This window comes from Curcuma longa, chromosome 4 (assembly GCF_044706935.1).
Source record: "Curcuma longa cultivar G26 ecotype Majalengka, Jawa Barat chromosome 4, ITB_CL_G26_1.1, whole genome shotgun sequence".
NCBI classification, from domain to species: Eukaryota; Viridiplantae; Streptophyta; class Magnoliopsida; order Zingiberales; family Zingiberaceae; genus Curcuma; species Curcuma longa.
In genome coordinates, this window is record NC_133864.1 from 10,290,701 (window position 1) to 10,307,486 (window position 16,786).

Here is a 16,786-nt window from a genome sequence, read left to right on the forward strand (position 1 = left end):
ATAGGGAATTAGATGTGGTAGCTGTTACAGTTGAGAATTAGTTTTGAACAGCACACCCAAATGGAAAATTTGTCTTTACTTCCGTGGGAAAACGGAATAGATTAATGCCTTATTTATTTGAAAGGACGGATTAATAATTTAAAAAAAATCACGTGACAAACTTTCTCTTATTTATTTCAGAAAAAAGAATGGATTATTTTTCGCTTTCATCATTTATTTATTATAAAATAATAAATGAATGAATTTATGAATCCATCCACGGATTAATTTATGAATATATTTTTATCTCTCTCTCTCTATATATATTTTAAAACAAAATAAAATAATCTTAATTATGAAATAACTATAGGCATCAATTGGCAAATGATTATATTTTGTCCTCCATAATCAATTCAACATTCAATTAGTCAAACTAAACACTTGTTCAACATACTGAAACTTCAGCAAAACTTTGTCAAACAAATTTTCAAAGGAAAGAGAAGTTTTCACAGAAAATGAATTTGAGAAAATACTTTTTAAAAATAAAATAATTACAATTGTCTACTTATTTATTTGAATACAACATTACTTAATCTTAAAGATTTTTTTTTTTTGAAAATAAAAAACTATAACAAGAATATAAATCTTGTTAGATGGGCATGGTCAGGGAACTACTGTGAGGCAATGCACATAATCATCTCTGCATCCAACAAAGATGCGACCTCCTACCATTACAGGAGATGAGAATATGTCACCTGGGAGTTTCCAGACGGCAAACTGTTCGATCATCGGGGTCGCTGCATCGACACTCCGTCCGGCCTCTCGCTTCGCTTCGGCACTGATTCTTATCAAATGGATGCTCCCAGAACTGCTGCAAACGCAAACCAACCTGAAATGGAAGAGCAAGTTGTGGTTATTCTAGGAATAAAGATATGGCAGCAGGGAGCATTGCATACCTATCGGTCGGGCACGATGGATCAGAAACCAAATCAGTATGCTCATCGACGTAAGCGGAAGATGTGATTGGATCCCCCGTGTCGTACTCCCAGCGAATAGTTCCTTCCTACAATGCAGCACAAGGAATTTGTCGAATCGGGCAATGTCATTGAACTTCTTTTTGCTGTGTTATATTAGAACAAGAGAAACTAAATATGAAGACTTCTTTGTGCCAAGTGAGAGGCAACTTTATGGATCACAACTACTAATGTTTAGTTGGGTAGTTCTGAAATAGATTCCTAACGACTAATCTCTACACTAGTCATTAAAAATAATTTATTGCCAAAATGCTCGTCTCCGTGTGACTTAGGAGGGGTATTTCAGAAGGGTAAAATAAATATTTCTCTCACAGAGGGGTCATTTTGATAGCTAAATGACAATTGGAGAGGTCTTTAAAAGACATTTAGTGGTAGTTTGAAAAAGATGTTAAATCTTGAAGGTGTATTTTGATAATTTCCCTAAAAGTAGAACATTAACTAACTTCATAGGCTTCAAGATGAATTGGAAGCTAGCAAATAAATTAATCGGACAACTCAAACCCAAGCAAGAGAAACATGTGCCTGTGATGGTCTTGATGTGTAGAAAAAAGAGTCATCATCGACACACTATTACTTGATGCACTAGGAAGGTTGTCTCAATAAGATGAAATGAAAGCATAAAGGGAATGAACCAAAATAGTTGAGCATCAATTCTTACCATGTCAAAGGAGTATACCTTTCCATTTCGGGAACATATTAAGATCTGCGAATGGAGAAAAAACATTACTCAGTTTTTGTTAAACAATGCAGGAACTAAACCATTCATTCATCGTTTTACACAACTCATGAAAAAGTTTAAATGTGATAACAGTAGTGACAAGAGTAACAATAACATCAGAGTTTTAGGTTTTTGCAAGAATCATGAATGCTTACCAGCATGGTGCTAGATCAAGCAAGAACCAGCATGCCAAAGACAAGAACCTTTGCTTCTTGACATTCTTACATTAAATGTCAATAATAGTGCCACACATAAACCATATAACCGAATACGTGAACTATGAAATCACCATAAAGAATAGACGAGAGTTTTCTTTTCAAGCATACATGCATCTTCAAGATATCAACAGAGAACATAAAACATATCCATAAGTAGACAGTTCAACATACATCATATTTCAAATAGGTTATACTCACTATTTAAGGGGTAATTTCTAACTTCTATCGCTATAATGAAATGAGAAATTCTGCAGAAGATTATTTATTTAAGAGTTAGGAATCTAGATGACCTGTATATATGTATAGCATGAGAATGGTGGCCAAGGTAGAAATAACCCAAAACAGGAGGTCAACAAGCTACTGGGACTGCTAGCAAATCCTTGCTGCCTGTCAAGTCAACACATAGGAGCTCTCTCTATCATAGTTAACACAGTTGATCTTCCTTACTGAGACCACTGGCAAAGAACACCCTCGGATGTGATTCTCAAATTTCTACCGAGTTTCCATGTAGGTGCACAGGCGAAAGGGTGTCCTTGCCCATATCAGATGGGGCGAAACAAAAATTTTAAAATATAGTGATGGTTAAGTCCTAAACTGCCAAGGCTCCCTAGCTGCTGCTGCTGGTTGTAAACTTTAAAAGCTTACAACCTGATCAATGTGACACTTGCAGCCATCAAGGAAAGACTACAGAAGAGGCTGGTTAGTTTCCTACATTCGCAAATGCTGTAAGCATAATTGTTTGATCAAGCAGAACAGTCGAAAAGCTAATGGTTTGGCATCTATGCTAGATTCAATAGAGCCATACAATAATGGAGTAATTGACCAATTGTGTACCTTAAAAACAATCATTTAAGGCATAATCCATTTAGCATTAATTAACTCTTCTAAAATGCAAAGAAAAAAGGATAAACTACCTTGTCAGCAAGAACAGATGATATGCAAGCTCCAGCAAATATTGGGCCACCAACAAGTGCCTAACAATAATACAAATACTCGGTCAAAACATGAGTGAAGAAGAAAACCATTGCCTTCAACAATAATAGTTTCTATTTTGAGTAACTAAGAGTTTCTTAAAAGCCACTCATCACCTGTGAATCCAGATGAACAAACAAGTTTCTCTTAAAATAATCGTGAAACCTTTGCACATGCTACTTATAATTAATTTAATAATTGTCCCTTTGGACATTTAGAAATGTTATTAACATTAACATTCATGTCAGTAGTCTTGGCTAAATAACGTGCATAGTGTAGGTTTGAAAAATTATTCCATTTTTCAAATGAAACTGGCATAGAATTAAGCACTGGATAAGGAATTGGGTACCACAACTTTTAGGTAAAACAATGAAGGGATACCTTCCAAACTACAGCTCCTGAAAAGCTTAGCGCAAGCACATGGCCATCCACCAAACAACAAATCACTGTTAAAGAAGCCTCAGTTGAGTAAAAGAGTAAAGGAGAAAAAGAATGTTAAATAGAATATGACTAATTTGATTAGATGAGTAAAAGCGAAAAGAATGGTAAGCTTCAGACCACTAAAAGAATTCTAAAAGAGAGACAGGTACCAATTCTGCATTTGGAATCCATGGTCAGAGATCCAAAAATAGGTGCTCCTGCCTCAAAAGTCCATACAATGTTGAATGGCAAGGCCTGTTGAAACACAAATCTAATTATAATCATGGCCAATCACCCAAAACAACCTGCATGTCTAACGGTAAGACCTGGTTCATTTATTGTGTGAATACAAATCTAATTATAATCATGGTCAACCACGCAAAACAAGCTCCATCTGCTGTAACTTGCAAGTTACTATACCAAAATTACAAAAAGGATGCATGAAATGTTTCTGACAAATGAAACAAGTAGTGGATTCAGAACTACGATTATCAATTGTCTTGTGACATATGAATTACAAGGTGTTATTCATGTAGATTATTAAGCTTAAAAAGCCCCACCTTATAATTATTATTTTACAAGTACCTCAATCGCAAAAGAAGAAATAGTAAGGTAAATTATGCCTACCGCTATAAAGTTTGTAGGTATTCCATGTATCTGCTCTAGTTCCAAAATTGCCTTGTTAGTTCATAATATTGATGATATATCACTTAAGCTTACAAAAACAGAAACCTAAAAATTAAAATCCATATTATCATCCATCCCCTAATTTTCCAATGATGGAAAAAACATATTCCCTTTTTTAATAAATATATATTTATAACATTTACATTTCCAAATGGGATAACAAATGGATTGAATGGTGAATTGGAAATTATGGAATTGGAGGGGGTACAGGGAGTACACATAAATTATCCCGAAAATTGTTATGTCACAGTTCCACTTCTTGATATAAGCTGTATGAAACTTTGTACAAATAGCCATGTTCCTAGACATTTTTTTTCTATCAAAACAATAATTCTTCTAATCAAACCAGCGTATGTAGCTGTATGAAGCCACATTTTTTTCTGCAATAAGCCACAGTGAAGTGATCAGAATTGATGATTGCTAATACATCTGCAAGGTTCTCTAACAAAGGACATTCAATGTAGCAATCGTGTTAAATCAAAGGTAAATACATGAAGCTTCTTGATATGGAAGCTGATAAATCAGGCCTTATCGTATCTCTACTAACCTTTGGAGTTAAAACACAATAATACGCGAACATGAACTTTTATGCTAAGAAACACAGATAAAATATCAACACACTGATTTCTTTAACAATTCTAATTCTTTTGAGATTTAATTACAGGGGAAAATAATTGATTAATGCAATACCACTGAAGATATGGCTGTCACACGGCCACTTGTAGATGCAACATACACCATGTTGTGTACCTAGAGAGAGAAGAGATATAGTTAAAATTACATTTAATCAAAGCTAGTATTCCTAATATGCTAAAAACCTTAGATATATATGTCAAACAAGGATGTTCATGCCAAAAACAGATACCACAGTATGTTTCAAAAATAAAAGTTCTGAGGCTCTGAGCCATCCATCATGCAATTATAGCCTTGTCAAAAGAAAATCAAATAAGTTCAACATCAAAAGCACAGGCAAAAGATTTATCTGTTTCAACAAGTAAGCTCAAAATGTAGGAAAAGTGATGAGAATCATATTCAAGAAAATGGAATAGTTGTCAAAAGGATGAGCATGTTCTGGTTTTCTTGATGAGATGAGATCAACATGAGGGATTAATTTACCACATCGAAGAAAGGCGACCCAAAAAGGCTCCCACCACAAGATACTTTATAAACACAACAATGCTCCTTGTAGTCCAATGCATATAGAGAATGATCATGAGAACCACACCTACACGTCCATCAAGACAAACATAATCATGTGAAATTAAACTAAACAGATCTTAAGTTATTTGTTATGAACTTGATATATACTAGTGGCAGGTAATAGCTGTTAGAGATTCAACTATTTTTACGATTATATATTAAAATGAACAACAAAACAAAGATCGATGAAGTTTTGTTATTCATCAGCAAATTAGAGTATGCAAGTTTTTGGTGTCTCATAGTATCATATAAATGATATTGTTGGAATTAAGTAATCAGAAAAAGGAGCAAAAATAAGGATCAAGTTTTTCACTTCATTCTCAGCTTTCACACTATTCTTGTCTGAGATGTACAGAAAATGTAACTAAGTATTCAAAGTTTCCAACTGTCCAATGAACAATTTAATTTTCAATTTTTGCAAGAAACCTAGAAATACCATATCAAGTTTCTGCTCCTCTCCACTACTGGCTGCATCTTAACCTACAACAGAAAAGCATCAAATTTTAATCGATCAAAACAAGGTATTTGGATTACAGAGGTTGTAGTTACAGGTGTCATAAGTTAAATTACCTCTCCATCTGTTTGAAAATACCAAGATATAGTGCCATTTGCAAAATCAAGAAAGTATATTTTTCCTTTATAACATCCTATGACAACCTACAAGATTTTGCATTACCATAAAAGTTTACTTCATTTGATAAGCAAGAGATTAAAATGTATATGGTTAGCTGCAACTGAAAAAATACATGAACAAAAGGGTGTAGGATGCAGACAAGAATACCTGAGAAAAATCACCAGTAATTGCAGCTGAGCATTCAATGCGACCTTCTAGCAGAACTTGCCATCGCACAGAACCACTATGTCATCAGAAAAGAAATGCAAATTGTTTATTATATGCAATTTACATGACTAACATACCATGAAAACACAGATAGGATACCTGTTGTTATGCCTTTTAATCAGAACAAGAATTTTTCAAAGGGAAAAACAATGGGTTGAATAAGGTTGACATTAGCTAAGTACCAACCTAATCCAGCTAAGGCAGCAATTACATCTTTACTTCCATTCAAAATTTGTTTGTCTATAATCTTTGCAGGCCAAATATTTGATTCAAATGCTATATTATACGTTTATATTTTAAAAACATTTTATCAAAACTGCAAGAAGAATAATGGCCCTTACCTGAGTGCCTCAATGCATAGAAACATGTGCGAGTGAGATCCAATAAAAAGGTACCATTTTCCATCTGCTATGACTATCAAAGGTGAAGCATCAACACATGACTTAAGTGGGATTTTCCAGAGCTCCTGCAAGGAACCCTTTATACTCCTGGGGGTCCTGATAGTCAACCATGACTTATCCATACAATCCATGTAGGAATCAAATTCATGCATAATTTTATTGCAACGGCTAAATGAACACATCTTATGGATATTATACTTTGAACTCCATGGGCCATGATCACCTGAAGCTGCACAATATGAATCTGGAAATAAGGATGAATCTTGTACTTCTAACTCAGAGCACATAGCGGAAGCATTATTACTTCCCTCGAAGAAATTATTAGCTAGTTGTACATTATGCTCAACAGAGAGATCATCGACCCTAATACCTACAAGTGAGGGAGATGGTCCTGGAAGCAGAAAATCACTTTCTACATTTCCAGTTACAATATCAGAAGAGCTGAGCACATTAACATGTGCTTTCAATCTTTTCCTAGGTAGAGGATCAGAATTGATCAAATTCTCATGCAATTCCTTATCCTCTATTAACCTATTTAGAAGCTTAATTGGAGTAGGAAACATGTATATTAATCTCATATCAATCTGTAACTTGTATGAAGCCAGGGCAGCAGAAATTGAAGTCCCTCCCATTGTGAAGAAATCATCATCATCTGCAACTTCTTTAACCAACAAAGCATCACAAAATACCTGGTGAAGCAAACCAAAATATGAGCAAAGCAAGTGAAAACATTAATTCTTGTGTGACAAGGAAAAAAAAGGTTCTCCATATATAAATGGATTTCAGAAATTAACAGACTGCACCACGAACACAATGAATGAAACTCATTGCAACAATTACTCAATTAGACATACTTGGAATTTACATCAGATTAACTCTAGTGATGGCTAATGTCACCTAGATAGATCAGCCCGTTGAATCCAAACCCATTATTGTTGTCAAGTATATATTTTATTGTTGGAGTTATCAAAGTAGTCAATTATAAATGATGTTCATCAACTATCACAATAGAGAAAATTGTTGGGTTGCAAAGGTGCAAACATAGTCCCACATCTAAAACACATGGGAAAGATCATGAGTTTAAAAGGATGAAAAGTATCTCCATTGGCATGAGGCCTTTTGGGGAGAGCCCAAGAACAAAACCATGAGGGCTTAGGCCCAAAGTGGACAATATCATGCTATTGTGGAGATACAGACATCCTTGGGGACCCTACAATTGGTATCAGAGCGAGGCCGCTCTTCACCGGACTAACCGCCGGATGAGCCATGATCTGGATCTAACCATGTGGGTTGAACCTTAAAAACAAAGGAAGTAGGGGCTTCCGTGTTTGAATCAAGAGGACCAGACACCGGGCAGGAAGTCCTAGTAGGTCGGGTAGACCGAGGGGCATGAAGTCTTGGTTGCGGCTGGGCAGGAAGTCCTAGTAGGTCGGGTAGACCGAGGGGCATGAAGTCCTAGTTGCGGCTGGGCAGGAAGTCCTAGTAGGTCGGGTAGACCGAGAGGCATGAAGTCCTGGTTGCGGCTGGGCAGAAAGTCCTAGTAGGTTGGGTAGACCGAGGGACATGAAGTCCTGGTTGCGGCTGGGCAGGAAGTTCTGGTTGCGGCTGGACAGGAAGTCCTAGTTGCGGCTGGGCAGGAAGTCCTAGTAGGTCAGGGTGGACCGAGGGGCAGGAAGTCCTGGTGGGTCGAAGATTCAGACATCAAACGGAGGCTTTCCGTTTGAAGGGGGTCTGTGGTCCTTTGTTTGAGGGGGGGATTGTTGGGTTGCAAAGGTGCAAACATAGTCCCACATCTAAAACACATGAGAAAGATCATAGGTTTAAAAGGATGGAAAGTATCTCCATTGGCATGAGGCCTTTTGGGGAGAGCCCAAGAACAAAACCATGAGGGCTTAGGCCCAAAGTGGACAATATCATGCTATTGTGGAGATACAGACATCCTTGGGGACCCTATAAAAATGTCTCTTTTTGTTTGGTTACAGGAAACATATTTAAGGAGAAGGTAGAAGGACAAGTATTAGGTGAAGTATACGGTGACCCTACTACGACATGGGATAAAATGGTATCAAAGTTGAAAATAATAGCCAAGAGTATACTCGGCGAGTCAAAGGGGCATGTACCACCAAGTAAAGAATCTTGGTGGTGGAATGAGAAAGTATAGGAAAAAGTGAAGGAAAAACGAATAGCCTATAAGAAATTATATATTTGCAAGAATGAAGAAAATTTAAAAAAATATACATTAGCTAAGAAAGAGGCTAAAAAAGCAGTGAATGAAGCTAAAAATACAACTTTTGAGCAGTTATAACGAAAATTGGATACAAAAGAAGAAGAAAAAGACATTTATAAAATAGTTGAAGTGAGAGAGAGGAAGACAAAAGATATTAGTCAAATAAGATGCATTAAAGATGAATGCAATAGGGTATTAGTAAATGATGGAGAAATAAAAGAGCGGTGGAAGAGGTATTTTCATCAACTTTTTAATGAAGGTGTAGGTGATCAACTTAACTTAGGTAATTTAAGCAGGTCAAATGAGTATAGAAATTTAAATTTTTACCGTAGAATTCAAATTTCAGAAATAGAACAAGCTTTAAACGGAATAAAAAATGGAAAAACCGTTGGACCAGATGATATCCCGATAGAGGTATGAAAGTGCCTAGGGAAACAAGGTATTGAATGACTTACAAAATTATTTAACATGATATTGAAAACAAAGAAAATGTCAGATCAATGGAGAGTAAGTACTCTAATTCCCTTATATAAGAATAAGGGGGACGTACAAAATTGTGCAAATTATAGGGACATTAAATTAATGAGTCATACTATGAAACTTTAGGAAAGAATAATAGAAAAACGATTAAGGAAAGAAACTATGGTCACCGAAAATCAATTTGGGTTTATGCCTGGTAGGTCGACAATAGAAGCTATACATCTTCTCAGGCAACTAATTGAAAAGTATCGGGGGCAAAAGCAAGATCTACATATGATATTTGTTGATTTAGAAAAAGCTTATGATAGAGTCCCAAGGGAAATTATATGGAGGATTCTAGAAAAGAGGAGTGTTAGCGTAGTATATATTGACCTAATTAAGGATATGTATGAGGAAGTAACGACTAGAGTGAAGACTTCAGGCGGATTAACTGAAGCATTTCCAATAAAGATAGGGTTACATCAAGGGTCAGCTCTAAGTCCTTATCTTTTTACACTAATCATGGATGAACTTACTGGACACATTCAAGATACCGTACCATGGTGCATGTTATTTGCAGATGATATTGTATTGGTAGATGAGACACGTGAGGGAGTAAATGCTAAATTAGAATCTTGACGAGAAACACTAGAAGAGAAAGGTTTTAGGCTTAGTAGAGTAAAGACAGAATATATGGAATTTAAGTTTAGCAATATTGAACGTAATGAGACAAGTATTAAAATAGGAGATGATGAGTTGTCTGGAACTGAGAGTTTTAAATATTTAGGATCATTTTTGCAAGCCGATGGAGGGATTGAGAGAGATGTCTTACATAGAATACAAACAGGATGGTTGAAGTGGAGGAGAGCATCAGGTGTTTTATGTGATCGTAAAGTGCCTCTAAAACTTAAAGGAAAGTTCTATAAAACGGCAGTTAGGCCTGCCATGTTATATGACGCTGAATGTTGAGCTATGACTAGAGCACATGAGCAAAAGATGAGAGTTGCGGAGATGAGGATGTTAAGATGGATGTGTGGACATACGAAGATGGACAGAATAAGAAATGAGAGCATTAGAGAGAAAGTTGGAGTTGTATCTATTGAGGAAAAACTCCGTGAGACACGTTTAAGGTGGTATGGACATGTACTTAGACGACCGATAAATGCTCCAGTTAGGCGGTGTGAAACTATGACAAATACGCATATCAAACGAGGGCGAGGTAGACCAAAAAAGACTTGGTTAGCAACAATAAAACAAGATAAAATTTATTTAAATATAAATGATGATATAATAGGAGATAGAGCTCAATGGTGTAAAAGAATCCATATAGCCGACCCCACTTAGTGGGATAAGGCTTGGTTGTTGTTGTTGTTGTTCTGTTTCAAGTATTTGAAAATTGAAAGGAAAAGAAACATTTTCACCAACTTTTTGACTACATATAATAAAGTTATTTTTTAGGGAGAAGATGGTTAATTTCCCAAAAAAGAAAGGAAGAAACTATTATTAAAGGTGTTGGCAAATGAAAAGTCAATAAATGAAAATAGAAAACTGTTTTCAGCTTCCCTAAATTCTTATAAACTAGCTTTATCAAATTTTAAAATTGCGACATTCTTTATTTGCATAGGTTGGGCTTGCATCTTGTTCTTATTCTACCATTATTAGCATCATGCTCCTCATTGTTTGAAATATGTCCATTCTTCCTACATTATTAAGAAGAAGAAAATGCACTTATACACCTAAGTAATTTTTAATATCTACGGTAAAGTTGCTGCCCTGTGATCTAGTGGTCACAAGTTCGAGTCTCCAAAACAACCTCTTGCAAAGTAAGATAAGACTGCATATAATAAACCCTTCCCTGGAACCCCGCATTGGCAGAAATTTTGTGCACCGGGCTGCCCTTTACATTTGACATGCACTCTAAAAAAATGTATAGATGCGACACCACTTATCCTAATGATTCTTAAGCAGATGCAGACAGCATAGTCACTGTAGTGTCACTAAGAATCAATGAACAAGACTTTAACTACTACATCGTGATGCATTTTGCCTACCATCAAGTATCATATTCAATTTTACAAGAGAAGATAAATTTGAAATGAAAAATGACAATGGAAATGCAAGATTGCATTTATGATATTGAATAAAGATTTCTCACAATTAACTAGAGCTTTGCCAAAGTGGCACTTTGCAATTATATTAATACTGATAAAATGATATCAAGATTACAGAATACCCCTAATGCTGTCGAGCAAATGTCATACAAGTATGACTACCTAGTTGAAAGAATAAAATTGCATGGAGCATTTAGATTACCTAGAGCCAAGATAAAAGTGTATCTGTTAGCTTAATGAACTTTGCAAAGAATCAGAAAAGATAAATCAGAAAAATATACAATAAAAGAAGTAAAAAGCATCAGAAATAGTCTCGTAAAAGTAATTTGCAAAACTCTTGCATTTACATGGAAAAACAAGGATGTTACTCATACAAAGTGAGAGAATAAACAAATAGAATTTGAAATGGAGGCAGAGAATGATTGAAAAAGCTAAAAGTTGATAATACACACATCTTTGATAGTCTGTAACTGATTAACAGAAGAACTATTTCTTCCAAAAGGGCTGATATGCTGCTTAGGCACAGATACAAAACTTGAAAGCTCTAGATGATCAATTTTTCCAGAGTCCAAGATTGGCAGTGATTTCATACAGAAATAATAGTTAGGGATCATCACAGGAGGAAGTTTCTTTTGTAACCAACTCTGGATAGATGGTACTAAATATTCAACCATTTGCTGCTTGTCTAAAGGTCTATGATTTTTCTTAAAGCCCTCTGATGATTTCATCACGAAGTATGCCTTTAGTTGAGTCGCTATTCCATCACCTCCATGATAAGTTACAGCAGCATCATTGATCTCGGGATGGTCCTTCATGGCACTTTCTATCTCCTCCAACGCAACTCGTTGTCCATTGATTTTTACAGTGCGATCATGTCTTCCTAGAAAAACAAGATCCCCACTTTGTAGTCGTCTTGCAAAGTCACCAGTTTGGAATTGTGACACACTACTTTTGCCCATTGGATTGTTATTCACATTGTCAAGGTATCCTGCAAACAAGCAAACCCCGGAAACATAGATCTCACCCTCATCAGGGCTGTCAGGTTGACCCACAAGCACAATCTCACAATTTGAAATAGGAAATCCAATAGGGACAGAGGTTAGTGGCTCAACATCCAAAACATCTGCTAATTTTTTGCAATCAAAATATGTGCAGTCACCAGATACCTGAAATTTTAAGTAGGCTTTCATTATGAAAACAAAAAGAAACAGCTCTAACAATAAGCCTTCACCTTTATATGACATGTGATACTATTGCAGCATGGAAGACAAAGTTTGCTACAAAAAAATGAGATTGTACAATGCTCAATAGAATGCTAACTTAATGAAGCAGGAAATTTTCTTTGAAAAAGGAACCATATCGTGCATTCTTTGCAAATAACACGTGAATTTTTTTTCCCAGAACGTCATGTAAATGTCTTTTTGACACGCAAACTTAGATTTCTTTTTTAAACCATAACTTTACATGTTTAAGCATATCCCTTGAGGAAAAACTAGTTCAAGATAGCAGAAATGGTTCACAAGATACTACACTGGATATCTGGTAATTCTAGGTCTGACCAGTCAATAGGGCAAGGATCAATTCTATTGTTCAGTAGAGTAATGGCCTATTGCCAACTGGCATTTGGTGTGGACCTAGATGCAAAACCTAGAACCAAACAAGTTTACCTTTAACCAATGCAGGGATAATAATGCTCTTACAACCATACTTGGCATGTCTGATTACAATAAGCAGTAGACAAATTTAAATACTTGTTATTGTGGTCACTAACTGATAAGGAGAGCCACTTAAACAATTGTAAACCGAGTCCTAAATAGATCAAGGAGGAGTGCAAAAAGCCATGGACTTAATTTTGTGGATATAAGGAAGTGAAGTTTCTTCAGGCAAAGAAACATGGGCAAAAGCAACCCTCTTGCAAAAGATGAACAAAAGATTCGTTGAAAGACCAAAATGGACTGCCAGGACAATGACACAACTATGGCTAATCTAGGTACGTGGACCACATCCTCCAGTTAGAGAGATGTCCTCTTCCTTCCAAACAACAAAACACTTAAACTTCCCAAAGAAAAGCACCAATTGATTGACACTCTGACTCAAGGAAGCTTCCCTAAAGCCGAGCCAATGCTAATCTCACAGAATGCAGTCTCTACCCAAGTGAAGTACCGCATCAAGTTGTTCTCTAGTGTGGCCCAATAAAGTACCATACCAGTTCATCCAACTGAATCGCTCTCTCATATGGCTGTTGAGGCCCGATGAACCAAATCTTTTAAAGAAATAGACTACATATGTAACTGTGAACCTTAATAGACAGTTAATGCAACTCGCAGACATCTAAAAGACAGCTACAGATAATTCTAGAGGAAAATAAACATCAGAGATCCAAATGCCTTCCATTGATATGCACAAAGCTCAATCAATGGTAAATCTGCAAAATGCATGCAGCATATTATCTTGTAAGCAGAAACTAAGCAAGCCTAAGTAGAGGAAATGAGCTAACCTACCAGCTTTTTGACAGCAGACTCTTTCATATAATATGAGAGAAATAGATAATTACAATAGATTAAACTCCCACAATGAACCTCAGTAGAGCCCACACATTGTGATTTTCAATTAGATTATCTAGATGTCTGATCAAAAGAAGAAAAGAAAAGAAGTTATAGACAAGGGGAGGAGAGAGAGAGAGAGCTAAATGTTTAAAGAAGACATAATGAAGTATTTCACTCTTCTTTGCAAATTTGGTGAACAAACCTGAATGCGTAATTGCTGACCTCTGTACTTCCATAGAGATTGAGGATTGTTGTCCAAGGCAGATATTCCTGCAAACTGCTACACAAAGGAACAGATAGAATCTCGCCACTAAGGATCAAGACTTTCAGGGGGTTAGAACTTCTGAAGTAAGAGTCCTCCAACTTAGGAAGAACCAATCTCATCAAGGAAGGAACACAAGTCATTCGTGAAATTTTGTATGCCTGAGAAAACAGAACATTGAGCATCAGATATGGGAAAACTTTTAGCATAATAATATAATGATGACAAGATGTAAAAAAATAAAAAATAAACAATACAGGAAGCCATATTTCTATTTATGTATCAATTATCTAAAATAGCAGACAGGAAAAGTTGGAAAACAAATAGAAGGTTAGAACTTACAAGTACATATTGCTTTATATTGAACTGATAATATGTCTAACAAAAGCCAAATTTTCAAAGGGGCATCAGAACAGTGGGAATATTTATAAAAGTAGCCAGATAGTGTGACATGTGTGAGGGCTGGTTCAAATGGAGTATTTGGACCAGACCCGTTATGTATCTGACCTGTTACCCATTTAGAGGAGAAGGAGATAGGACTGTGAAACTTGGAGAAAAGCTCCAACTTGGGAGGAAGCAATCAGCAGTGAATAGAAAGGAGAAGAAAAGAAAAGGAGGGAGAAAAAAGAAAATAGAGGAGGAAGAAGTAAGAAAAGGAAAGGGAAGGAAAGAAATTGTTACCTTAATAAAGTGTGAGAAATTTAATGATTTAAAACATCAAAATATTAGTTGAACCAAAGAAGTAGAAATGGAGCTATCCAAATGAATTGTTTAGCTTTTCAAATGGAAAAAAAGAAATGTTCAACATGAGTTAGATAATATCATGGAGCAGGAGCACCATAAACTGCACATTTGGTGATCTTGTTTTCTCCTTCATTGAACGTTATAATTGCACATTTGTCAACACTCAGCAGTGTATACAAATATAAACCATTTTAGTTTAATCATAATGACTAGAAATCTAAACGAGATTAATTGAACACGGATGTTTTACCAACTAAATATATCCCCGAATAAATCAACCTTATTTTCCTCTTAAAAAAAAGAAACACTAATGAGCCTAACATAGTATGTTGTCTTTATGCTTGTGAATCACAGACACTTTATCCACTTTACTAGCCCATTATTTGATAGCAATTTCAAAAATTTGAATTCTCTTGATTATTCAATAGATTAACAATATATATAATACACATAATGATATATAAAATTCTTCATGATAGTTGTATACCTTAACAAAATCAACCAAACACAATGGATTAGCTTTCATATCATTAACTGGAAGTATGATGAGTGGTGTGGAAGTTAAGGTAGCTCCAAAGAACTCCTGCAAATGGTCGATGAAGCTAATGGAGGTCTTGAACAACAATATATCCATGTTGCATAATGGAATCAATCCTTGCATCCACTGAAAGCGATTTAGAAGACCTAAAAGTAGTTGGATCATTGAGTTAGAAAAATCCACGTATGTCCCAAAGATTAGTAATAAAGAGACCACAATAAAGGACAGGGCTACAAATTTGATAAATGAGTTACAAGTTGAATGTTCCAATATGAGCACACTGTACACTAAAGCACAATTCTAAAATCTAATACTAGATATCCTAGCCATACACCATAGCAGATACCAAAGGAAAAAAAACTGTAATATAATGAGTGAAGTGCCTGGTAATTTACCTTCTTCTGTACCACAAACACCTTTTGGTTTTCCGGTAGAACCAGATGTATACATCACATAACAGAACCTTCTTGGACTTCTTCTTTCACAAGGCCATATAAGATCGGATCCAACAATCTCCTTTTTATGGTCCAAAAGAAGATTTATATACAGAACCAAACGACTACTCCTTTTCACTATCCACTCAACTGCCTTGTATTGCAAAGTTTCATGAGATGGCACACATTGGAGAATGAGGCTAGTATTTGAGGAAGAAATAACTGAAAGCAACCTTGATTCAGGCCATGAGGGATCTAGAGGCAAGAAAGCCTCCCCACACCTGAGAATTGCAAGGACTGCGACTATATATTCCACCGAAGGAGGAATACAGACACCAACCACATGTGGCATACCATTCTCCAATGTCACTGACTTATCGATCTGATTTGCTTTATCACAACCTGCAATTTTTGGAAGATTATGGGTTCATCAAGCGAGCAATTTTAGATGCCTGTTCATTGTGCATGACAACAGTAGTATGTTCAAACTAAAGTCGATTGCTCCTGCCCTTCTGAAAACGGCAGGGAAGTAATAACCTAATCGAAACTAGAATATTACTAACAGTATTGAGTATCGATAGTGCAGGAAGATTTCCATAGTACAATAGAAGAAAAGCGAACGAGAGACTAAAACCCCCCAAACCTTGCGGCCTGACGAGATCAGGATCGTCACCGCCATCGAGAACCCGGCGTATGCGACGACTGTATGATTCTACAGCGTATAGGACGTCTCCGCTGGTGAAGCACACGTCACCGGGATATATCGGAGGGTACGAAGTCTCCTTGGAAGTTAAAGCTCTCACCGCCTCTCCTTCCCGCTGATGACCACCGGAAGCATGGACGAAGGCGATTCGGGAGGGGTTCTTCGAGGCGGATTCGAAGAAGCCGTGGGAAATGCAGCAGAGGGCTGCGCCGGCGGCGGCGATGCTTTCCTGGTCGCAGGAGGGCATAGCTCGAACACCACGAGGCGGCGACAATCGGACCGGATAAGGTCC

General features: G+C 36.4%; 1 protein-coding gene across 1 annotated transcript; it reads right to left on the reverse strand.

Moving 5' to 3' along the window:
- Positions 1-549: 549 nt before the first annotated feature.
- On the reverse strand, positions 550-16,748 carry LOC141828284 (putative acyl-activating enzyme 19). Its single transcript, XM_074715682.1, has 17 exons — positions 16,435-16,748; positions 15,753-16,193; positions 15,307-15,503; positions 14,036-14,236; positions 11,720-12,433; positions 6,411-7,159; positions 6,010-6,085; positions 5,799-5,885; positions 5,665-5,708; positions 5,145-5,253; positions 4,719-4,778; positions 3,512-3,596; positions 3,303-3,367; positions 2,864-2,923; positions 1,672-1,716; positions 936-1,042; positions 550-868 (listed from the first exon to the last, which is right to left on the reverse strand). Exons 1-17 carry the CDS (start codon positions 16,739-16,741, stop codon positions 643-645), a joined length of 3,573 nt encoding a protein of 1,190 aa, XP_074571783.1. The 5' UTR covers positions 16,742-16,748; the 3' UTR covers positions 550-642.
- Between the last annotated feature and the right edge of the window lie 38 nt (positions 16,749-16,786).